General features: G+C 33.2%; 1 protein-coding gene across 1 annotated transcript; it reads right to left on the bottom strand.

Moving 5' to 3' along the window:
* Positions 1 to 1,141: 1,141 nt before the first annotated feature.
* HELRODRAFT_68810 (hypothetical protein) lies at positions 1,142 to 26,468 on the bottom strand (the record flags this gene model as incomplete). Its single annotated transcript, XM_009028958.1, has 39 exons — positions 1,142 to 1,578; positions 2,018 to 2,119; positions 2,389 to 2,494; positions 2,998 to 3,094; positions 3,461 to 3,588; positions 3,807 to 3,972; positions 4,363 to 4,454; positions 4,662 to 4,727; positions 5,263 to 5,382; positions 8,629 to 8,709; positions 9,138 to 9,248; positions 9,385 to 9,475; positions 9,690 to 9,763; positions 9,968 to 10,169; positions 10,433 to 10,570; positions 10,926 to 11,086; positions 11,459 to 11,552; positions 12,067 to 12,173; positions 12,565 to 12,754; positions 13,499 to 13,635; positions 14,849 to 14,932; positions 15,328 to 15,416; positions 16,129 to 16,249; positions 16,372 to 16,444; positions 16,600 to 16,731; positions 17,415 to 17,527; positions 17,943 to 18,055; positions 18,251 to 18,378; positions 18,698 to 18,764; positions 19,254 to 19,325; positions 19,704 to 19,763; positions 20,238 to 20,353; positions 20,739 to 20,842; positions 22,873 to 23,120; positions 23,243 to 23,395; positions 24,303 to 24,394; positions 24,636 to 24,775; positions 25,643 to 25,748; positions 26,329 to 26,468. The coding sequence occupies 39 exons, from the start codon at positions 26,466 to 26,468 to the stop codon at positions 1,142 to 1,144; spliced, it is 4,851 nt and encodes a 1,616-aa protein (XP_009027206.1).
* Between the last annotated feature and the right edge of the window lie 458 nt (positions 26,469 to 26,926).

Below are 26,926 nucleotides of genomic sequence, written 5' to 3'. Positions count from 1 at the left end.
AAGATGAAAAAGAAAAAGCTGATGGGGATGATGATGACGAAGAAGAAGATGAAGAAGAAGAAGAAGAAGATGATGATAAAGAAGAAGATGATGATGACGAAGAAGATGATGATGATGATAAAGATGGAGAGGAGGATGAAGAGGATGACGGTGATAAGATGAAGGAGAAAGATGATGATAATGATTATGATGGTGAACCAGATGAGGTAGTAATAAATGAGAAATGATAAAAAAAATCGAATTTTTAATGAAGCCTTTAAAAACTTTTAAGGAATTTTTTCAAAAAATATGAACACTTTATTACTTTGCGTTTGTCATGTCCGCTGACCATCCTAAAAATCCATATCATCACAACATTATTAAAAATTATTATTACAAAATCATTTGCAATTAAATAATTTCCAAATAATTTATATTCACGATTTATAAATGAAATCATTCCTAGTAGAAATATTATCTTCAATTTGTGTAGAAATTTTCTTAAGTAAGTTAAAAATTAATTATAAAAGAGTTGAATTTTTTTTAAACTAGCTAATTGTTAAGAACACTCATGGTGTATAGTAGCAAATTCATTTCGCCTTTAGACCAGCCTACCTCTCTTTTTCATTGCCGAAACTACCACCTCTGAAACTTCCTCTTTCACTTCCGTTGTGGTAATCATTACCACGACCGGTGGCATCATCCTCATCTTCCTCATCCTGCCCATCAACTTTTTCGTTGTCAGTACCTTGTCTGGAAAGTGTTCGAGTCCAGAAACCACTGACTCTCTTTATTAACTTGTTCAAAATTTTAGGGCTCTGTGGGACGACGATGATGACGACGATGATGATAGTGCGATACGATAACGATGATGTTAATGATACAATGATGGTGTTAATGATACGATAAAAGAGCGATTTCAATATTCACATTAATTAATATTACTAACATTATAATAACAAATTATTAATATAATAATATTATTATTATTATTTATTATTATTGTTGTTATTATTAACGATAAGTATGTTGAAAACCAACTTTATCACTTTCTTCATCATCAATTTTGAACTGTTTGTCATTCATTATTATTATTATTATTATTATTTATGTTAATATTATTATTATTGTTATTATTGTTTACAACAACATATTAACAACATCAATGAACACTTCTACTACTACTACATCCACGACTACTACTACTACTACTACTAAAACTACTACTAATACTACTTCTACTACTACTTCTAAAACTACTACTAATACTACTTCTACTGCTACTACTACAACAACAGCTACTACTAAAACTACTACTAATACTACTTCTACTGCTACTAATAATAATGATAATAATAATAACAATAACAATAATAATAATAATAATAATAATAATAATAATAATAATAATAATAATAATAATAATGACGATGATAATGATAATGATGATGATAATAATAATGATAATGATAATGATGATGGCTTCGCTTACGATGGGTTCCAGGTTGGGATTGAAAGACAACTTGAACTGCTTCCACGCATCCACCAGCAGCATTGAGGCGTACACTTTTCCGACCGACACCTTCTTGCCAACGTACTCTAAAGGTTAAAAGGTTAAAGGTTAAAAGGTTAAAGGTCTGTTACACCCTTTCTTAGTTCAGAGGAATCAACCACAATCCACAAACAACCAATATGAATACATGTTAAACGATGCATCATACACACGAACGAAGCGGGAATATTTTGTCGTATTTGAATCCGGTCACTGCAAAACAGCAGCCGGCGACCTTAACCACTTGGCCACCAAGCCACCCTATTCTATGGAAATTACTTTTAACGATGATGTGGATGATGATGGTAATTGCGATGGTGATAATATGTGGATGAAGATTATATAGATTATTATGACGTCAGATGGTGATGACGCCAGTGATGAGTGGTTTGGAAGGATGATGGTGATGAAATTATCACCCAGATAAGCTTAGTTGTCATCATTATTATCGCTGATACATCGAATTTAATTTTGTTAATAATTGACCTTCAATAGGAGGCAGAAGTATGTCAAGGTCGGCAGGTTTGAGATCAAAGAGATCCAGCAAAATGTTGCGTAACTCCCAATCCAATTGGTCCATCACCTCAGCTGGTTAAATTAGGGCAACCAATCACGTTCAAGTAAAAAGAAGGTCATCAACTAAATGTCAACAACAATAATGATGAAAATGGTGAATACCGTATTGTGAGTTTGTTCGTGTTTACTGATTGCTTTTTTTTATCAAAAAATGTTTATATTTGTGACGTTTAACCCATACCATCATCATCATCATCACAATAACCATCATCGTCATCATAATCATAACCATCATCATTATCAAAGTCATCATCGTCATCTCAATCACCATCATCACCAACCATCTCCCATTTTGATTCCGAGTGACTCCCTGACCAGGGCAAACATGGTGGTCTTGAAGTGAACTTTGCCGAATTCATTGATGGGCATGTTCATCCGAATGAGTTTCTGGTTTGTGCGGAGGAGTGATTGTCGCGATTTGTTGGTTAATTGACTGATTTTGTCAACTTTTTGTGACGAATTGAATCGAAATAATTGCTAAAAATTTTGAAATTGTTAGTTTAAGTAATGTTTCACGTAACTAAAAATTTAATAAATCAATTATTTTCTGAAAACCATCAAATTAAATCAACAAATCAACGACTGAAAAACGGCAAATCAAAATTGAAATAAAACAACCCTTCAACCAGACAACTAACCAACTAATCAATCAACCAGCCAATCAATCAACCAGCCAACCAGCCAATCAACCAATCAACCAAACATCTAACCAAGTAAGCAACCAACCAATCAAACAAAGAACCATACAGCCAACCAACCAACCAACCAACCAACCAATCAATCAAACAGCCAGCATACCTACTAATCAGCCAATCAACCAACCAATCAATCAATCAATCAACCAATCAGTCAACAAATCAATCAATCAACCAACTAATCAATCAACTAACCCTGTAAGCAAGTTTCCAGGGACATTTTTTCCCAAACCCAACTGGAGGTTCCAACTCTTTCAAAAGTTTGTAAGCATCCGAGTATGAGATGTAGGAGCTGTCATTGCGTCAGTGTACATATGGGTATGTGAGTGTGTTTGTTTGTGTATCAGTGTGCGAGTGTGTGTGTTTGCGTGTTTCTCTGGGTTTGTTTGTGTGTGTGTGTGTTTTAACGTGGTAGTTTGTATTTAGATGTACGTTTGTAAGGTGGGAGTGTTAATGTCGTCAAAACGATATTCACCTTCTTTTGCTTCTACTTAACGTAACTAATCCTTTTATGACCATAATTTTTATTCTCCATCTTTTCTACCTTGCATTTTGTTACAGAGTCTGAGTCACGGAACAAAAAAAAATCAAAACCATAGACAAAATATTGATACCTGCAATCATACCAACATAGCACAAAAAACAAAGAATAACTAACGATGCCGTGGGGTCATATACCGCCCATCTATGTAGATACTCATCAAGGTGGTGTGGACCGAGAATTGAACTGTCCCTTGTCAGGTAGTCGAAGTTGTCCATGATGACCGCTATGAACAAGTTTAACATCTGGTGATGGGGAAGATGATGAGGATGATGAGGAAGATGAAGAAGATGATGAGGAAGATGATGAGAAAGATGAAGATGATGAAAAAGATGATGATGATGATGATGATGATGATGAAGAGGAAGATGATGATGATGATGAGGAAGAAGATGAAAATGATGAGGAAGATAATGATGATGAGAAAAAAGATGAAGATGGTAATAAAGATAAAGATGTTCACCATAAAAGCAGTGAGAAAATTAAACGAGACAAAGTATAAGATGGCGAAATCTGTGCCACATTTATTGGTGTCAGGGTCAGCCCCTGGTTCCAGGGAAGTGGGTTCACACGGCTGCCCGCTCGTCGTCGAGGACAAGATGTTGTCCCAATTATCTAAGGTTGAACATCTGTGACATGTGCGTGTTTGTGGGTGTGTGCGTGTGTGTGCGTGCCTGTGTGTGTGTGCGTGCCTGTGTTAATGTGTACGTGAGTCTTTGTGTATCTCTACTATATTTAGTTATTTAGCGTCGAACGTTTGTGGTGTGTGCGTGCTTATATGTGTGCATGTGTGTATGTGTGTGTTTGTTTGTGTATTAATGTGCACGCGAGTGTTTTAGTGTGTATCTGTCTTTATATTTTTATCACTGACGTCATCGTCATTGTTATTAACATCATCATTCTCATAAATACATCGTCATCGTCATCATCATAAACACATCACCATCATCATTGTCATCATCATTATCGTAAACACATCCTCGTTATCATCATCATCATCATCGCCGTTGCGACTAAACCTAAAGAGAAGCAGGAGCGCGTTCGGAAAGTTCTGGAAGTTTGCATGTCTACTGATTTCAGAATCTACATCGAGTTTGATCGTTCCAAGGATCTTGTGATGGAGTGATTGGATGATGAAGTGAATAAAGAAATGATGGAATGAGTGAATGAAGAGAAGAACGAATGAATGAAGAGAAGAACGAATAAATGATAGAATGATGAAGTAGAAATTAATCATTTAAATAAATTTTAGTATTAAAATTTTGTGTAAATAGGTCATTTTGTAAATAGGTCAATTCATTTTTATCGATTGGCTAACCTGCATTCCTATAACTGCGTACACGAAAAACAACAGGCCAATCAGCAGCAAGACGTATGGCAGAGCCTACGTGATTGGTTGAAAATTTGATTAGTGTTGTATTGCTAGGTATGATTGGTTGAAAATATAAATTACGTTGTATTACTATAGCGGTGGGCGAACTTTTTGCTGTGAGGGCCGCATTGAAAACTATTTTACCTTTGAAGGGCCGCATGCGTACTTAAATGGCAAATTTTTTCGACCCGGGGCAGAATTTTTTTAAGAGATGTGGCTACTTTTATTGGTCATAATTTCTGCTTAAGGACCTTTTTTTGGCGAACAAGGCTTTGGGCGGGCTGCATAAAATCATAAAATAGCTTCGCGGGCGTTAATGAATTACTTTGATGTTTTTAAATTTGCTTAGCGTGTAGTTAGGCCATCGTCAATTTTAGAATCATTATCATTACACCATACTGAATGTTATCTTTAAATTCGTTGTTATCATAAATACAAACTTCATCTTTTTCATCAATATTATTATCATAATTATCGCCACGATCACCGACACTATCATTATCATCCTCACTATCTTCATCATCGTCGTCATCATCTTCATCCTCACCTTGATAGCCTGCAGGAAGGTCCAGAGTAGCATCCTGATTGAAGTGCTCTGCTTCAGCAACTTCACGAGGCGTGCTGCTCTGAAGAGTTTCAAGAAGCCCAACGTTTTCAAGTTGCCTTCCTTTGTGGGTGAGTTTGTGTGCATTTGTTTACATTACTGTGTGTGTGTGCGTGTACGTATGTGAGTGTACGTATGTGATATGTACGTTGGTATGCATTTGTGTGTTTGTGTCGGTGAGTATAAGATTGGCTTATGCGTTTGTATGTGTATGTATGCCATGAGGTGGGGGTTTCTGTTACTGGGAATCAATTTTGTTATATACAAATATATAAAGAAAGATGCAGTTGTGCTAATTTGCGGAATTGCGCGTTGTGAGTGAGTAGCAATGCGAATTCCCTGTTTGAAAGAAATTGAGGTTTTAGGTGCAATCTAAAATTTTACGCAACAAATGTCAAAAAAATAATAATAATGAGTGTAGTTCCAAATGCTAATTTATGTAAATGTAGCACTGAATGTTATAAATGACCGTGCAACTATTTTGATCAGAACAACATTTAGAAATCGATAAAATAATTTTTATATTAGGAAAAAATCAAAAAAAAAATCTCATTTCTGTGCATACTTAATCCACATTACAGGAACTCAAAAATATTTAAAAATATCACGTGATGAAATAATTTTCTGTAAAAAATAAAATGCTAAGTGTCTTCTACTTGATATGAACGTCATAATTAGAAAATGAAATGAAAAAACGGAACAAATATAAATAAAATTAATTTAGAAAACCTTGAAATTAATAGTTTATATATACAAGACAGGCTGGCGACCTCGATGATATCTCATCTTATTTTGTATCTTCCGGGCTCAGAGTCGTTTGTTCGAATGAACGAACGACTAGTCTCGAAAGATATGAAATAAAATACGCGAAGATCCGGATCGCCATTCTATCTTTGCTTCATAATTTACACACCAATTCATTTATAACAAATAATATAAACAAAACAAATAATATAATACACAAACAAACACACAACGGTGTGAGTTGATATAATTTGCAGCGAACAAAACTAAAGCAACCGCAAGAACATCGACCATCGCCATTCCATTTCACGCCACCCTACCCCTAGTTTTGTATTAGCCGTCTTATCCTATGATGTTAGGATGAGTTTATATCGACATCATCGTTGAAAATTTTAATGTTAAATGGTTTAAATTTACAAAAGTTATTTTTTCACAGAGCCGGGTTTAAGGTAGAACAAGCAGGGCAACAGGTCAGTTGCCCACCATAAAACGGGGCCTCTACAAAAAGATGATTTAACCTTAAGCTAAAAAAAATTGCCAGCATTTTTACCATGCCGATACTGAAAATTGAAATGGTTAAAATAATTTGGGACCTCAACTAATAATATTTTTCGCATTAAACGTAATATTGGGCACGTATTTAATACTGATGATTCTGTTTAAATATGGTTAAGTGAAGAATTATTCATTGCTATAGTTATGTTGAATGAGTGCAGAATGAAGAATGAAATTGATTACTACTTAGATACTTCAGAGTGAAGTTTTGATTTGATGTTGACAGAATTTAGAGTGCCTAAACTTTCTTAGTTGTCCAGGGCTTCCAAACCCGTAATTAGGGAATATCCACTGATTTCCTTGTCCCGCAGATTCCTCACCCACAAAAACCGGCTCTGACTTTTCAGTTATTAAATCATTAAAATTATTTTTATTTAGACTGTTTTTTTAGTTGTTAGTAATTTTTATCTTTATTATTAGCAGAATAAAAGAATTTTCTAAATGTTTTAAATATTTATTTAATTTATTGAATATTTATTTATTTACTATGTTGTTATGATTGTTAATATTATTGTTAAAATAATAATAATTGTTGTTATTACTGTTATTTATATTAATATTTTCATTGTTATAATTAATAGATATATATTTATTTACTCGTCGAAATAATTAAAACAGTTATTAACGCTATTAACCCATAAAAATATGCTTAATGCTATCAATAATCATAAACAATCATTACAAATCGAAGAAGAAAAATTTAACTTAACTAATTAAACATTGATTAAGAATATTATTAATTAAACACAAACACTAAATAAACATTTAATTAATTTTATATTAGGTTTATAAAATTATTTTAATAATTAAATAATTGAACTTTTAGATGCTAAAGACCCTTCAAAAACGTTGATTTTTTTTAAAGAATTTAACCGTAATGATTTTGTTGTCGTGCTATGAATAAGAATGAGGAATCGTTTAAAAAATTATTCTTCTTTAATTTATATTATTTCAGTCAATGATCACATCACATTACTGAAAATTCTCTTTGTACGAAAGTTAATCCATATTATAGGTATTTTACAACATCAGTTAAATCTAATTTCATCTCAATTCTCAAACCTCCAAAATAACAGCCATCAAACCGCAGTTTAAAATTTAAAAATACGTTTATATAAATTCAATTTAATTTACATACAGCTCTTTATGTTTGCAATTTAGTAAGCTACCCAGCAATAACTTGTGCTGCCAATTCAAACCATAACAAAACATAAACCTCATAACACTTGTTACTGAATAAAATAAATTAATTTAAACATTGAATTAGTAAGTATGTTGACTTTCGTTCTGACGTATTAACAGTCAGCTGTATCGTAGTGACTTGTTTCAAACGCAATCTTCGCCAAAAAAATTCGAACGTATGTTAATGCGATGCTTGTACATGTACCCATACACCTACTTGCACTGTACTGTACTTTATTGTACTACATGCGTCATTATGGAAAAAAGTAATTTTTTGTTCACCCAAACGTAAATTTTATTACAACTAAGTAATTAGCACTGAACTTAATTCAACAGCTGATGTTTGCCAACAGAATTTAACAAACTCATTACAGAGCCTAGAAAATTGTTTAATTTCAAACACTGATTCATAAGAAACAACATTCAACATACACTAAACCAAAAAAAGCTATAAATCTCAAATCTTAAAAAAACTTTCCCCCGGGTCGAAAAACTTTGCCATTTAAGTACATATGCGGCCCTTCAAAGGTAAAATGGTTCTCAATGTGGCCCTCACAGTAAAAATTTTGCCTACCCCTGCACTAAGCAAACGCTCTCTTCAAAGGCAAAATGTTAAATAAATAAAAAAAATCGTTAAGCAATTTTTTTATCTTTGTTATTCCTGCGCATAATTAACTGGAAAAAGTAGCTGGAGTATAACAATAAAAAGTTCTCCATGTAGTTAAAAATTAACGTTAGATGACCTCTTAAAATAATTATTTCGAATGAATATTCAATAAATTACTAAATACAGAAATTCAAATTAATCGGTAAATAAGAACGAACCACGGTATAATAGACGGATATATCGATGATACTTCCAATCACTGTTATGAAGTCAAACACGTTCCAGGCTTGTATGAAGTAGTTCTGGTTGGTAAGTATTCAATTGCAGTAGTATTATAGTTGGTAGTAACGTTGGTTGTTGAGTATTTGAATGCAGTAACGTTATAACAGTGAAAATTTTGATCGTTTAGTGTTTGGATGTTGGAACAGGAATGTTATAATTGTATGAATTTTTATTTATTTTTTCTGTTTATTTTTTTATTTTTTGATTGTAAGTAATGCTTCAAAATTACTTTTCATTGATGAAAAATATTGAAAAATAATTTACTACGGTGTGATTCTTACTGTAGTCGATTTGATTAATTCGATGGGGATTTTTATCAAATTGATCTATAACATTAATAAAAATTAAAGTACTACTTGTAGACAACACAGAGTAAAATAATAACGATAATAATAAAATAGGAGTAATAACAATAAAATAATAACAAAATATGCCTAGCCGGACAAACCTTGAAGCCGTAGGCAAACAACTTGATGAGAAACTCGATGGTGAACGCGCAAGTAAAAAAGATGTTCAGGTAACTTAACACGTTGTCGTACCATGCCGGCTGGTTGTAGAACTGAGAGCGTGAAATTAGCACATCATTAACATTAAATTAACATAAAATTAACATAAAATTAACAGCAAATTGACATGTAGTTATGAGAAAAATAGATAATTTGCATGTAGTACTCCAGAGAGTTTTGTTATTTTACCTTCATCATGAGTGTGACGGTGTTGAGGCAGATGAGTGCCGACATGATGAAGTCAAATGGTTTTGACATGACAAACTTCCAAGCCGCTAGTCTGAAGTTCAAAATTAGTGATGCTGATTTTGAGGACAGAGATGATGATGCAAATGATGGTGATCATGTTGGTGAGGGTGACGATGAAGTAAATGCTAATGTTAATGATGATGACAATGTTGATAACGATAAAGATGATGGATGATGACGATGAGGATGATGACGATGAAGATGAGGATGATGATGACGACGATGACGATGATGACGGCACGAACCTCACTTTCCGGCTTACGTTTGGCATGTAACAGTCAATTGGTTTACTGTTGACAACAAACTCCAAACAATTTTTCTGTAATCAAACAAATACTTTCACTGTTTTAAATTAAAATTTAATATTTTTATTAAATAACAATTTCTATTCTATTTTATCTCATTTTTTATCATTTTTCTTCTTAATTTATTAAACAAAACACAATCTTAACAATTTCATTTTCTTATTTTTAGCTGGTATCAATTTTTCAGATCATTTTTTTGTAGTTAACTTATCACTAACTTGATTTTTATCGAGATTCATCTCCTCCAGATCTTTCTCACCCTGAGCTTGGAAAGTGATGACGATCAGAGCGACGAAGAGATTGACGAAAAAGAACGGGAAGACGAGGAAGTAGATGATGAAGAAGATGGCCATGATGTTATTGTTCTCCGGAACTGGACCATGATCCGGAAGGGAGCTGTCCATGGCATGCTCCAGGATTCTTGAAAAAAAACGAATACTTCATTTTTAATGGAAAAACACATAAAACGGTGAAATTATGAGATCGGTGATGTCGAAAAATACATACATGATATAAACGACCAACGTATTGATTGACATGTTATTAATAGTGATAAATTTACAAAAAACTAAGTCAAGTAGGAAAGAGTTTGTTGAAATTATGATGATAAACATGTATATATTCGTGAAGTTAATATATCAGAAATCATTTCAAAATCTTGTCATAATGTTTGGCAGACTGACTCAGGCCAGCCGGATCTGGTCTGGACGACGAACAACGTCAGGAGCGATGCACCGATGTTGTCGAAGTACAAATCATAGTGGGTCCATTCACGTGTATTTGCTTTCACGCCAGAGTCTTCGAAGACCAAATATTCCCCACTGTGTTTTGAAAAAGTTGGGCGTCAAATCAATTAACTTAAATCAAATATTGATTAATATAGTCAATCAATCAACCAAGCAACCAACTAACCAGCCAGCCAGCCAGCCAGCCAACCAACCAACCAACAAACCATCCAACCAACCAACCAAACAACCAATCAACCAACACACCAATCAATCAATCAATCAATCAATCAATCAATCAATCAATCAATCAATCAATCAATCAATCAATCAATCAATCAATCAATCAATCAATCAATCAATCAATCAATCAATCAATCAATCAATCAATCAATCAATCAATCAACCAACCAACCAATCAATCGATCATTCAATCAATTCATTAACTAACTTGCATTCCTCGGCAGTTAACTTTGAAAGGTCACTGCACCGATAGAACCTGCCCATGAACAACTGGACAGCAATGATGGCAAAGATGATTTGGAAGAGGACGTAGAGAACCATTATTACAAACACCTTTCTCACTGCCATCACCAATCCATTAAACACGGCCTGGGAGAAGAAATACGACGATGATGATTGACTAGACAACGATACGAGTAAATAATAAGTAAATGAGTGAACAAAGTATAGTGAACAAGTGAATAATGATAATAATTGGAAGGGACGATAATGTGAGACGATGATGATAAGTGAATGAGAAAATGATAAGTTTGATGACACTCGAATAATGCGTAAGAGAAGGATTATGACGGTGAAGATGATGCAAATGATGGTTATTAATATAGTGATATGACACTGATATATATCAGATAACGATGATTGATATATATCAGATAATGATGATTGATATATATCAGATAATGATGATTGATATATATCAGATAACGATGGTAATGACCGAAAGATAGTAAATCAAATGACCTTCAACTTGGCAATTCTATTTATAGTTTTCAGAGGTCGAAGAACACGGAGCACACGCAGAGATTTGATAGTTCCTAGGTTTACGTTCGAGTCACTGGCGGTAATAATATTATTTTGTTGTTGTTATTATTATTATTATTATTGTTGTTGTTGTTGTTGTTTTTAATATTACTATTAATGAAAACTATTATATTTATTAATTCTATTATAACAGATCTTCAAAGGTATCAGCTACAACATCACAGGCAGCACGTGAATACGTGTAAATCTGCACACACAAACACACACATACACACACACACAAACAAACATACACACACACACACAAACATACACACAAACATACACACACAAACGCACACTGCATTTGTATTTTATAGACCGAAATCTCTACGCATATGACAAAATTTTTTTCGAAAACGCCAACAAACAACACAACGCAACTGATGACGACAGTAACACAACGCCAACATGACGTCATCCTTTATCACATCAAAAAGTAATAAAAAAAACACCAACATCAACACCAACATCAACACCAACATCAACACCAACATCAACACCAACATCAACACCAACTTCAACATCAACAAATATCTCAAACTAACGCAAAGGCGATATCTGATATGGCACAAACGACGATGAAGAGATCGAGAATGTTCCACATGTCTCTACAGTAGGCCCCTTTGTGCAAGACCAACCCCTTGTCAAGAATCTTAGAGGTTAAGGTCGTTGGGTAATTAAAATTTTTTATATTATAATAACTTATAATTTTATTGAAATTTTAACTTTTTTTATGATTGTGCATTTCATTTGAGAAGCTCGGTTTATAAAGCGCTATATAAATAGTCATATAATTATAATTATTAATTATAATGAATAATTATGACGTGGGTGCAATGCTGGATAGGAGCGTCGAACTCGCGAATTTGTTTCAATCGAAAACCATGCCCATTATTCAATTACAGTCGGACCTTCCTATAGCGAATTTGATGGTTCCAAGAAAAAACTTCGTTATATAGAAGTTTTTGTTGTATAGAAGTTTGCTATAAGAAGGTTAGACTGAATTGGTTTATAAATCTTAACAATAATTGCAAAACAAAAACCTTCAGAGAGGCCTCAACAGTGAAGATGGCAGTGAAGGAGTAGTCGATGACGTAGAGGATGTCGTTGAAGTGGGACTTGTAGCTCACGGGGTCCTCCATGGCAAGCTGGATGCAGCTAAACAGGATAATCACCATGATGAAGTAGTCGAAGTACTTCATGGTGGCAAAAAAGTGGGCAAACTTTCTGATTCTTTGTGGATTGGTGTGGGAGCAGTGTAAATAGTAGATAGCAGATTCGTTTTAGTGAATTTGGGTGGCAACATGGTGTAAAATCTGTCTATTTTGGACTTTGTAAATTCGTTAGTTTATGCAGATATTGCAAAATTAATTAAATGAAGCTGTCATAAAATGAAGAAAAATTTGCAAATGTAAATTAAATATTTCCCAATACAGAAAACACAACAGCATGAAAAAAGTATTGCATCATTACACGCATTAGAAGAATTATTACAAACTCATTATAATTTACACAAAAATTTAGTCGATAAAGATTACATAAATGATAAGTAGGTACTCGAAATAACATTCAATGGCGTAGGGGGCTATAAAAAGACCCAGGCAAGTCCCACACCTGCCCCTTTAGATAAAATTTTTATATTTTGGAGCTCTTAAAAAAAAACTATTTTTCAAGTTCTAAAGTAGTCTATATATTGGCTATCATTGATTGCACTTACACTTAAATTTAATTAACAACTGTAACTTATTATTATCAGTGCGCTTCATTTTGGTTAACGAGATCACAAATAGATCGCTTAATTATATTTTTAACCACCTAACTGTTCGTTGTTAAAAAATTTCAGTTAAAACGTACGATACAGAAAATTTTACATAGATTACTTAAAAATTCGCCCTCCTAAAATAGCACCTATGGGACTGCCAAAGGCTTACCGGCTAGCCCCTCTTTTGCCAGGCCACTGACCACCGGACAACTAACGGGTTTGTTGAAGAAAAGATGAAGAGAGAGGTATATGGAAGGATGGGTTTGACAGCATAGATGTCCTCCTCATCTTCCTCCTCTTCCACTCTGCTCCCCTCCTTGGCGCCACTCGCCCTACTGCCGTGTCTACTGGACTTTTTTGCCGATACTCGGCTGTTTACTGAAACTGTTGTTGTTGTTGTTGTTGATGTTGTTGTTGATGTTGTTGTTGATGTTGTTGTTGGTGCTGCTGTTCATGTTGTTGTTGATGTTGATGTTAATGTTGTTGTTGTTAATGTTGCTGTAGTTGTTGTTGATGCTGTTGTTGTTAATGTTGCTGTAGTTGTTATTGTTGTTGATGCTGTTGTTGTTAATGTTGTTGTTGATGTTGTTGTTGATGTTGTTGTTGATGATGACGTAGTTGTTGTTGATGCTGTTAAAATTTTTGTTGTTATAGTTGTTGTTATTCATTATAAAAGTTATTATTATTATTTTTATTATCATTATTAGTATTACCACTAATTGCAGTAGTAACAGTAGCAGCAGTAGTGGCAATAAAATTTTTTTACATTTTGCGGCTAATAACACACTTACCTTTTTACAAACAATGATAACAATAGTTACAAATAATAATACAAAAATAATAATAATTACAATAATAATATATAAATTATAGAATAATTATAAAAATAACTATAAAATAATAAAGTATAGTATCAGTGGCTTCTGCAAGTTGTTTGTTTACGGTTTCAAGGTTTTTCCAGCAATTACTGCTGCTGTTACTATTACTTAATATATTACATAAATAGTAATTACATTCATGAGTCAGTGGTGAGGCCGCTGGCATGTCGACACGTGTGGCTTTTGTGGTTGTCGTCATGCCGGCCAGTTCGTCCAACACGCTAAATGCTTTGTTCGTGCGGCCCAGGTTTTCGCTGCCGATGAGATTGTTGTGGTAATGATGGTAGCGATGATGGCGATGATTGTGATTATTATTATTATTATTATTTATTATTATTATTATTTTGTAAATAATTATTATCAAGACATAAAATTGTAATCCCTTTTTAAATTCTAACAACAATTCGTGTAACTAGAATTTTAAAATATATATCCATCACTACTATCATCGTAATCACATCATCGTCAGAGCCATCGTCATCATTACGTCATCATAATCATTACCACCACTGTCAACAACAACATCATCATCATCCTTACATCAAAAACGTCATCATTAACATCATCATCACAACCATCAAAAACATCATCATCAACAACAACAACATCATGACGTCATCATGAACCACAACATCGTCATCACCATCATTATCACTTTTGGTTTTCAAGAATCCTGGCAGTTCCAACGATTTCTACATTGGGAGGTATGCTCACAATAACAACACTCTCCCTTCTATCATTATCTTCCTCTTCGTCATCATGATTCTCTCCCTCATTGTTTAGAGAGGGGATGTCGTCAGGATCTATTGACGACTTCCGTCTCTGAAAGGTGATGATAACGATGACGATGATGAAGAAGAAGATGATGATGATGATGATGGAGATGATAACGATGATGAAGAAGAAGATAATGATAATGATGATGAAGATGATTTGGATAATGTTGAAGATGATGATGATGATTTTGTACAGACGATGGTCATGATTATGGTACTGATGACGATAGTGAATAAATGATGAAAAAATATTTTTTTCATGATAATGCTTGCGGTTTTGATTATGATAATGATGGAAATAACGATAATAATAATAATAATAATGAGAATAATAGTAATAATAATGCTGATAATGATCTAAACAATCATCATCGTCATCATCATCCCGACTTGTTCTTCAGCGTTCTCCATGGAGGTCAGTTCGTCCGCTTTAGCCAAGTTGTCTACAGCGATGGCGAGAAAAACGTTTAATAATGTGTCTGTAATCAAATTAATTTATTAATTAATTAATTAATTAATAATTTAATTAATTTGTTTGTTCATTCGTTTATTTATTCATTCATTCCACACATACATACTCGTACACGTACACACCCATACAGACACACCGGCATACACAGCCACACGCATAAATTAATAAATTAGATAATTAATTTATAATGATAATTTTATAAAATTATTAATTAATTAATTAACTAGAAATAATAATTTGATAACAATAATTAATAAATTAGTTAATAATTATTAATTACTTAAAGAATGTTGTCGTTTCTCTTTTAATTAATTCTCAAAAGTATCATTATATATGATGGGCGGGTGTCTTTGTGCATTCCAAACATCCATCCATCCATCCATCCATCCATCCATCCATCCATCCATCCATCCATCCATCCATCCATTCATCCATCCATCCATCTGTCCATCCATTCATCCATCCTTCCTTTCTTTTATCTATCTATCTATTCATCAATTCATCCATCCATCAAATCATTCATCCATCTATCCACCCATTCATCAATTCATCCATCCATCAAATCATTCATCCATCTATCCATCCATTTATCAATTCATCCATCCATCAAATCATTCATCCATTCATCCATCCATCCATTTACCAGTTCATATATCCATCCATCCATCTATCCCTCCATTTATTCATCCATCCATCCATTTAAAGAATAATGAACTAACAGCTGCCGAGAATCATAAGGACAAGAAAGTACAGACTGGCCAGTACACCTGAGGTCTTGAAACCACCCTGGCACCTCATACCGTTGTACATCACCTTGTTCCAATCTTCCCCCGTTAGGATCTGTGTGTGTGTGCGTGTGTGTTGTGTACGTGTGTGTTGTATGTGTGTTGTGCGTGTGTGTTGTGTGCGTGTGTTGTGCGTGTGTGTGTGAGTGTAAAAATTTTAACAATATGGGGGCCGACTTGAAAGACGGTAAGCAGAGCGCTTGAGAATGTGTCAAAATTTGCTTTGGGTCTACCCTCGTCAAAGTTGAATCTGAAGTAAATTGTTAAGCAACATTTATCAAAACTTCTTCTTCATCATCATCATCATCAGCTTCGTCTCCATTATCATCCTAACATCTTCTTCAACATAACATCTTCTTTATCATAACATCTTCATCATCCTCACTATTATTATTAAAAACTTACCTCCCACCAAAATATTGCATGCCAAGAAGAGCGAAAATGACCATGAAGAGAAAGAGGAGAAAGAGAAGGGACATGATGCTCTTGATGCTGTTGATCAGTGACAGACTGAGATTCCTCAAGGCTCGCCAGTATCTTTTGTTAGTTTATTGGTTTGTTTGTCTTACTGTCTGTCTGTTTGTGTGCATGTGTTTGTTTTTTTTGACCATCTGTCCGTCTGTTTTGTGTCTGGCTGTCTGTTTGTCCGTCCGTCTATTCGTTTGTTTGTGTTTTTTGATTTGTTTGTTTGTCTTTGTCTGTATTAATTAGTTTGTTTGTTTGTTTGTGGTCTGCTTGTGTGTTTGTTTTGTTTGTGTTTGTCAAATTCGTTCGTTTGTAATTTTGTTTTGTTTTTGTTAATTCCGCTCGTTTGCGTGTTTGTTTTGCTTGTATGTTTTTTTTTATGTTTGCCTATTTGTTTGTGGTTTGTTTTCAATTCTAAAATAATGATGACGACGAGGGTGTATGTAGGAGTATTAGAAAATGATGGAGAACGATGATGACGCTTTCTTTGGCATGTTGATGTTTGTGATTGAAATCGAATCTTGGTAACTTTGGATACTAAAAATAGATTACCTGGTAATTTTGGATTCTAAAAATAGATAACCTGGTAATTTTGGATTCTAAAAATAGATAACCTGGTAATTTTGGATTCTAAAAATAGATAACCTGGTAATTTTGGATTCTAAAAATAGATAACCTGGTAATTTGGGATACTAAAAATAGATTAATTTTGGATACTAAAAATAGATTAATTTTGGATACTAAAAATAGATTACCTGGTAATTTTGAATATTCTCAAAAGTCTGGTGGCTCTCAAGCTGGAAAAGCCGAACGACAAATTTTCATAAATCATCTGCAAGACGACTTCTATGGTCGACGCGATCAAAACCTGGATGAGTTTGTTTGCCATTTTAAAAATAATTTCAAGTAATTATAATGAAATATAATTTATTTTATAACTTATAATGATCGTCGTCATAATCATCATCATAGTCGTTGTCGTCATCATCGTCATCATTATGCCATCATCATCATCACCATCATCGTCGTCGTCGTCATCATCATCTGGGTCATCATAATCGTTATTATCATTTTTGTCTTTAATCATCATCATCGTCATTTCATCATCATCATCACCGATGACCATGATAACGATGATGATAATAATGATGATGATAACGACGACAATGATGGTGGTGAGGATGACAACCATGATGATGACGATGACGATGACCGTAATGATGATGATGATGGAAGTGATAGCGTAAAAGAAATTTTCAAAAAATAAGTGATGCAAAACCAACAAAAAAGTCAAATTTGTTGAACATAGAGGCGAAATAAGTCCTCAAGCCAAGCGCATACATCTTCAGAAACATCTCGAATAGGAATGTGGCCAGGAAGACATATTCGGAATAAGCTGGATGTGATTGGATGGACGTGACGATGACGTAATTATGACGTAATAATATGATGCAATTACTTTGATCATGATGATTTGACTTGACGATGATGTGATAATTATATGACGGTGTAATAAATAGGAGAATAATGATGATCATAAAATAATTATATTAATAATAACAAAAAAATTATTTCATCTATGAAATCTCACTAAGCAAGTCGTTCAGCCATGCTGGTTCGTGGTGATGTTCAGCGGATATGAGGGCGGTGTTTACAAACACTAGCCCAATCACCAGCCAATAGAAAGCCTGGCTTTTTATAACCTTCTTAATCTTCAATCTGATTGGTTGAATTAATCAGATGCTATATATCTTTTTATGTCTATGTTATACTGATATTATTCAATCAAATAATCATAATAATCACGACTAATCACTGATATAATTTATATTATAATTAACCGAAAATAATTTAAATTTCCATTAAAGAAGCCAGAGCAATTTTTGATTGGTTGAGTAAGTATGAGGCTATTTTTTAGTTACAAATACATTATTAAATCAAATCACCACTATTTGCATTGGATAATGATTGAATTAACATAATTTATGTAATCATTAGCTCCAATTTTAATATTTAATATTAATTTTAATAATGAAACCTGAAAAGTCTTTGTTTCCTCCATACTTTTTGAAAACAGTTTGTCGCCCTGGTTGCTCTAATTTTATCTGGTTGGAGTCATTTGGTTGGTTGATTGGTTAAGTGGTTAATTGATTGATAAGTTAATTAGTGATTAGTTGATTGGTTGGTTGTCCAGTTAATTAGTTGATTGATTAATTAATTAGATATTTGACCTCGTCATTTTAGTGACGTCTAATATCAGTGAAACATCACATCACTTTATTATTTCATTTGAGACATTTGTTCTTTTCCTATAAAAATTAAACTATTGTTGTTATTGTTGTTGTATTATTATTATTAAAATTATTATATTATTACTGTTTTTGTTGTTATTTATATTATTGCTATTATTATTATCGTTGTTGTTGTTGTTATTTAATTTATATTATTATTATTATTATTATTATTATTATTATTGCATTGTGGCAATCATTGACATTTTATTACATTTTATTACATTATTGTGACATTTCATTATTTTATTTTCATACATATTTATTGTCTTTGCTTTGAAATAAAAAAGTTCTCATTATTACCTTCCTCTTCTTTCGTCATTATCTTTCGGTCATCTGCTCCCTTAAGTCTCACAAACGTTGAAGTACGACGCGCTGTGTTGATGATGATTATGATGATGATGACGACGATGATGATGATTAGGATGATGATGATGATGTGATGAAGATGGTGGTATTGATGTGATGATGAAAATGGTGGTATTGATGTGATGATGATGAAGAAGATGGCGGTATTGATGTGATGATGATGGTAGTAATGATGTAATGAAGATGGTGGTATTGATGTGATGATGATGATGGTGGTATTGATGTGATGATGATGATGGGAATAACTACAATTGAGCAAATCGTAATTAAAATATTTCTATTGTTAAGTAATCAATATTTTATATTAATAAAAAAAATATTTTGAAAGTTCATAGAGTCTATGATATAGACAGACTGCTGAAATTCAAATCAACTTTAACAAACCTTCCAGTATTCTTAACCTCTCTTCGCTTGTTGTTGATCCTTCGTTCAAAATCATTTCCTCTGATAAATAAAACATTAAACTTAATATTATTTATTTATTCTTTATTTTTGTATTCTAATTATACCTAAAATTATAATTTGCGTCGAAATTTGTGGTTATTGCTGTATTTTTGGATGTATTTTATTGTTATTTATATTCAATAATTGATATTCATAAATGTTGATTTCATGAAAATTGTATGAGAATCTAAAAAATATTATTTGGAGTTGATTGCAAAAAGTTTTTAACAAAATTGCAGCATAACCCGGAATAAATTTTGAAATTTAAAAAAAATTAACCCGGAATATTACCAGAGGCCATATTTATTATTTAGCAAAACAATTTGTAATAAACTGAAAAATTATTGCAATTTTTTTCAGAATTTCATAACAAAATACTCGGAGACAAATTGTTGAAAATTTACAATAAATAATCCGAATTTTTATCTAAAGAGCTAAAACAAAATTGTAAGTGAGAACATTTCGGGCCCTAACCGGCCCTACAAATCCAATCCATGTAATTCTCGAGAATCTCGTCAAGCACTTTCTGCTTCTTCAACTTCAGAAAATCCTTTCTGTTCTCTACCCTCTGCCTCTCATTGGCAAATTCACTTTCAGAAAGTTTTCACAAAATATTTAACGGAATAAATAAATAAATTAAATAAAAATAAATTATATTTTTTCTAAATGTTTTCAAGTCGAAGTATTCCTAAAGGAAAAACTGACATTTCATTAAATCATTGAGAAAACATTATATTCTCTTCGTGCTTCAGTTTGTTGAATTAGCAAGGTTGAATCTTTAAAATGATTTTAAGTTCTTCAATTGTTTGTTTTACGTACTTTTAAATATTCAAACAATCAATCAATCGACCCAACTAACCATTCAACTAACTTACTAAACAGCCAACCAACCAATCAGCTAATCACTTCACCAACCAACCAGTCAACCTACCAGTCAACCAACCAATCAACCAGCCAACAAATCAACCAACCAACCAGCTAAGAACACCAAGCACGAGGTTGAGCATGAACAAGGCGCCGAAGATGATGATGGGAACAAAGTACAACCAATTAAACAAGCGACCCACAGCATCGTCCAACTGATAATAATGATAATTATAACAACAACAACAACAACAATAATAATAATAATAATAATAAAGATTATGGGGACGATGATAATGAGATTATGATGACAATGCTGTAGTCACGACAATGTTGATGAACATGGTGATAATGTGGTTATGATGAATGCGCGTTCATTAACGTGAGGATGATGAAGATGATGATGAAGATGATGTAATGAAGTGTTTATCCGTCTGATGATGTTTATCTATCTATTCATTCTTGTTTGCCTAGTTTGCCTGTTTCGTTACTTGTTTGTCTACTTTTTTTTTCATGTTTCTTTAAATGTTCATTTACATGTTTTTGTTACCCTAAATGTTTGTTTACATGTTTGTTCACAAGTTTGTTCATCCTACATGTTTGTTCACTCTACAAGTTTGTTCAGCTTGTTCTCAAATAAGGCAACTAAAATATAACGACCAATAAAAAGACATTCGCTACATACAAGCAAGGACAAGCAAAGGCAAACACATCACACAACAACACAATACACAAACTATCCACATAAGAAAGTATGTTATATACGCATACACACACACAACACACACACACACACACACACACACACATACATACACACATACACACAAATACACACACACACACACACACACACACATACTTATATATTTATATTTTTTTACAATATTCTATAAATTCTACCGAATTTTTGGCGTTAATATGTTTGTATGTCGTTCTACTCGAAGTTCTGCGACCAACCGACGTAATCTAACAACCGAGCAAGATCGCAAGCAGCGACTGCTCCTTTTCTCTCGAGAATTAGAAGTGAAAAGGAATGTAGTTCAAAAAAACGAACGAAAAATATATTAACGCCAAACATTCGGTAGAATTTATAGAATATTGTAAAAATTATGGCCTATTACCAACATATTTATATATATATATATATATATATATATATATATATATATATATTTTTACAATATTCTATAAATTCTACCGAATGTTTGGCGTTAATATGTTTGTAGTTCGTTTTTTCGATTTTTCTCACTAAAGTTTTTTGGTGAACGTTTAATTTATTAAAATTCAAAATAAACTTATTTTTCGAATTCATGCTGCAAATAAGGCCAAATTTCGATTCCGAATGAATCATCGTCAGTGCTCCTTGTTGTATATATAGGGAAATATTGACTTTGTCAAGATAAACTTTGACGTTGTAAAAATTAACTTTGGTGTTGTAAAATTGAACTTTGATGCGAATTAGGTGTCAGGTTTCTTAATTGGCTGGTCATCTTCTTTGGTCTCCTTTTCTTCATCGATAGCATCATATTCTTCTTTGTCACTATTTACGATGCTAGTAAGTGTATGTGTGTGTGTGAGTGTATGTGTGTGTGAGTGTATGTGTGTATGTTACGATTTACGATATATATATATATATATTTAATGTTATATACATGTTAAAGATTTTTAGGTTCTTATATAAAAGGTAAGTAGTTAATCTTAATAAGACAGGTGTTTCAATCGTTAAGGGCAAGGCAGTCTAACTCGCATCTCATCTCAACTCAACTTGTTTTGATGTTATGCTAACCTACGTAAGAAGATGTACACTCACACACACACACACACACACATACACTCACACACACACATACACTCACATATACGCATACACTCACACAAGCACACACATACACGCACGCACACACATACATAGACAAACAAATGAACGCACGGGAATTAATACACAAACACATACACGGCTAATTTGAAAGGAAAGTTGTTGTAATAAATAATTTATCTGTTCTAATTTCAACTTGTAACACATGTGCACTAACTAAATATAAGTTTAAAAGTGGTTAAGTTATCGATTGCAACATCGTAACAAGAAAATAAAAAAAACACGTAAACACAAATACAGCCACACAAAACACATATACACTGCGTACACACATACAATCCACACAACACACATACAATCCACCACAACACACACGTAACTCCCACACAACACACACGTAACTCCCACACAACACATACAACGTACGTAATACATGTTGAGAGTCCATCCAGCCATGGTCAAAACCACGAAAACGGTAAGGATGGAAGCGTAGATGTTATCAAAGTTGCACAAGCCGGAAAAGGGTCCTTCCCACCATTCTCTACATTCGTAACCCACCGGGCACGTGTAACCGCCCCCAATTATGGAGCTTGAAACTGTAGCGTTTGGATTGGTTAGAATAGAGGTGAAGGCACACGCCACAGGTTCCTCATTCTCTTCGTAAACGACTTCTCCTGCGTTCAAGATATCATGTCAATGTCGTGATTTCTAATTAATATTATTCACAATAAAAATTAGAATAAAATTGTAATATGCAGACTTTAAAAATCTCAAAAGACATCTCGGAATGCCCAACTTTTTTCGTCCTTATAGCAGCTCTTGTGGAGAACTCCGCAATAGAACTCCAGGCCGATTATGGCGAAGATGACAACGGCAAAGAGGACGAGGAAGCCAATCTGTAGCAGCGGTTTCATGGCGTAGATGATGGATTTCAAGACCACCTGCAGGCCTGTCGAATTATGTAACATTTTTTTTCAAATTTCTGCAACACACACCGAGAATTCCACGCTTCAAAGAAGAGAGAAGGTCAGCATTTTTTGCGACACTTTCAACTTTTCACTTTCTAGCAATCATGAAGTGCTTAAACATTTTTACAAAAACTTTAAAAGTTTATAAAATTGTATAATAAATACATATTTGGTATAGAACGCATTTATGAAATCTGATTCTATGGTGTTTTTTGCTTTTTGTTTTAACGATCAAGTTACGTTCCTGTTCATTTAGGTTAATCTATAAATGAGGTAGATGAGTTTTATTAGTCGCATCTTAGTCGTGATTGAAGCAACTAAATGCTAACTTTCAAGAGGTGGGGTCATACGATTTTGGCGGATGAAAATTGGGAGTGGTTTAAATTTTTGACAGTTTGTGGCAGGTAGGAGTAGAAAAAAGCACAAAAAAGCGTGACATCCTCTACGGATAACTCAAAATATATTTGAGACTAGCAATCATGAAGTGCTTAAACATTTTTACAAAAACTTTAAAAATTTATAAAATTGTATAATAAATACATATTTGGTATAGAACGCATTTATGAAATCTGATTCTATGGTGTTTTTTGCTTTTTATTTTAACGATCAAGTTACGTTCCTGTTCATTTAGGTTAATCTATAAATGAGGTAGATGAGTTTTATTAGTCGCATCTTAGTCGTGACTGAAGCAACTAAATGCTAACTTTCAAGAGGTGGGGTCATACGATTTTGGCGGATGAAAATTGGGAGTGGTTTAAATTTTTGACAGTTTGTGGCAGGTAGGAGTAGAAAAAAGCACAAAAAAGCGTGACATCCTCTACGGATAACTCAAAATATATTATAAAAAAACATAAAAATATTGAAACTGTCAAAAAAGCATGCACATACTTTCAAACCCTGTAACTATTTTGATTGGTCTAAGAACCCTAAGTGACCTTATACCTGGTTGGTTGAATAAGCTGTTCAATTGGGCCAATAAGCTGCGTGGAGGACATTAATAAATTATGTTAATTTATTATTATACTAATAAAAACATTATAAAAAATTAAACATTTTGTATGCACGTGCAAGCACCGCATCATACGCGTATGATAATCTTTGAGTTTCGGACAGACGTTATTCGAACGAGGCCGACGCGTAGCAACATCGCCTGAAATGGCACTTCTACCGACTGAACTAATCCGCCGACCAATTGATAATGATGACGAAAATGGTGATTACCCAGCAGTAACGATGATAAAGTCTAGAATGTTCCAGAGACTCCGAAGGTAGGAATCCGTGTGGAGGATCAACCCGTGAGCAATGATCTTAAGGACAGCTTCAGCCGTGAAGATTATCAAAAAGTATGGGTTGGCGTATTCCTTGTGAAGGTGATGATGATGAGAATGATGACGATGATGAGGGCGATGATGACGAGACAGATGGCGATGTTGATATGAGGATGGAAAGAGGATGAAAATGATGATGATAGCCATGTTTGTAATAAGAAAACTAACTACAAATTACAAATTTAATGATGCTAGTGATAAATTGCTGATAATTAATTATTAATAAAAAAAAATTATTAAATAGTAATTATGATGATGACCAAAATTGAATATGTCCTCATTAAAATCACCAGCGTTTTAAAATTAGGAACAAGTTAAAGATGATGAAAATGACGAAGATGATGATGATGACGACGATGATAATGATATGGGAAAGATGATAGCTATGATGATGGTGATGATAATGACATGATGATGGTGGTGAACGTTTCAATGATAATGTTTCCGTTGTGTTATTGATATTTCGTAAAACAGTTGTTGAGTTTGTGTTGATGATTTAAATGTAATTAGCATATATGACCTCATGTCATCATCATCATCGTTAGTTATTTCTCATCCTCTTGTAATCATCATCACCATCATCATCATGGTCATCATCACCATCACCATAGTCATCATAATCATCATCATCGGTTTACCGTCATTATCATCAACAACGTATTTATTTCATCTTCTTCATCATATTGTTATCAACGTTATCATCATTATCGATATATCGTCATCTTCAAAACACAACACTTGAACAAACACAATTACACACACTGGAATAAACTAACCATATGAAAGTAAACTAAACATACAAAATGGTCGCAAAAAATTATTTTGACAAATAACATAATAAGTATTAATTAACAAATTTAGAACATTATTTTCATTTTACGAATCACCACTAAGACTAACCAATTTCAGTGACATGTCGGTTCTATCTGAATCGGGGAGGTACTCATCTAAGGCTAGGACCAGACAATTTGCTACAATGGCCAACAAAATGAAGTACTCAAAAAATCTGGTGGGGTAATCGGATGAGGATTTAGTAGGTTGGATAGCTGAGTGGTAGGATAGTTGGATGCTGGAGTAGTGAATTTGGGGTGATTGGGCAATGGTTTAGAGTTGCAATGAGTTTGAATTTTGGCAAAACGTTTTAGGCTAATGAAATGAAAAGAATTATTAACATAATTTTTAAACATAATTTAAATTGATTTTAAATATATATATATATATATATATATATATTCATTTTTAAATGTTTCATTCAGAATATAAAACTAAATGTTTACTGGAAAGTATTCTTTTTATAATTTTACTAACAAATGTTTGGATAGTAGACTTGATTTCAAAATAAATACTCAAAGAAACACTCTCACTGATCTAATTTGTATTAGACATCAAATTTGCAATTTCAAAAATAACATTTCAAAATTTATTCAGTTACTTTTAAATTAATAAAGGTACCCACAACTTCAACATTCGGTATCGATCGGCGTGATGTTTTAAATCAGAAAATCTCAAAATTCGCACGAGCGCATATATATTGCTAATAAATAGATCAGGAAGATTATTATCTATTAATTATGTCAAAATTCTACTTGTTATGAACTAGAAAGAGGCAAAATCTTCTTAGGATGTTCGTCTCACTGAAGATAAAGAGTGAACGAGTCGTCGATTTATCGAAACAGGGAAACGTGATATTGGCGCAGAATTTGATCAACTTTTTCTTCCAGGACATCGGGACTTCCTTCTTCAACTGGACCGTATCCATCGTTGGCCAATTGATGCTAGATCGAGATTTCCGTCTTTCTTCCGGATCGGGTCCGAAAATAACGCTCCCCTTCCTGCCAGGAACTCCTGTGGTGGAGTTCGGAAAATCTCTATCGTCATTTCGGTCGATGAAGATGCTACTCTTTCGCCCTTTAAATTTTTTTGGGGTTTTTTATATGTTACCAAAAAAAATTTAAATTTATAAATAAAATAACAACAATTTATTTGAAAAAATAATTGAAATAAAAAGTAACTCTATAATTTTATATAAAAAAAGTTTGAAAATATTAATATACTTAAGAAGATACTCGGTTAACTTGCTGAAAATATAAATGCATCAATGAATTTGTTAGAAAAATCTGAAAATTTTAAATATTTTCTTTATATTGAAAGGTAAAAAATGTGAAAAATAAAAAGCAAAAATCA

The sequence above is a fragment of the Helobdella robusta genome (genome assembly GCF_000326865.2).
Source record: "Helobdella robusta unplaced genomic scaffold HELROscaffold_6, whole genome shotgun sequence".
Taxonomy (NCBI): domain Eukaryota; kingdom Metazoa; phylum Annelida; class Clitellata; order Rhynchobdellida; family Glossiphoniidae; genus Helobdella; species Helobdella robusta.
Note: the sequence above shows the minus strand (reverse complement) of the source record. Positions and strands in the feature narration are given on the sequence as shown.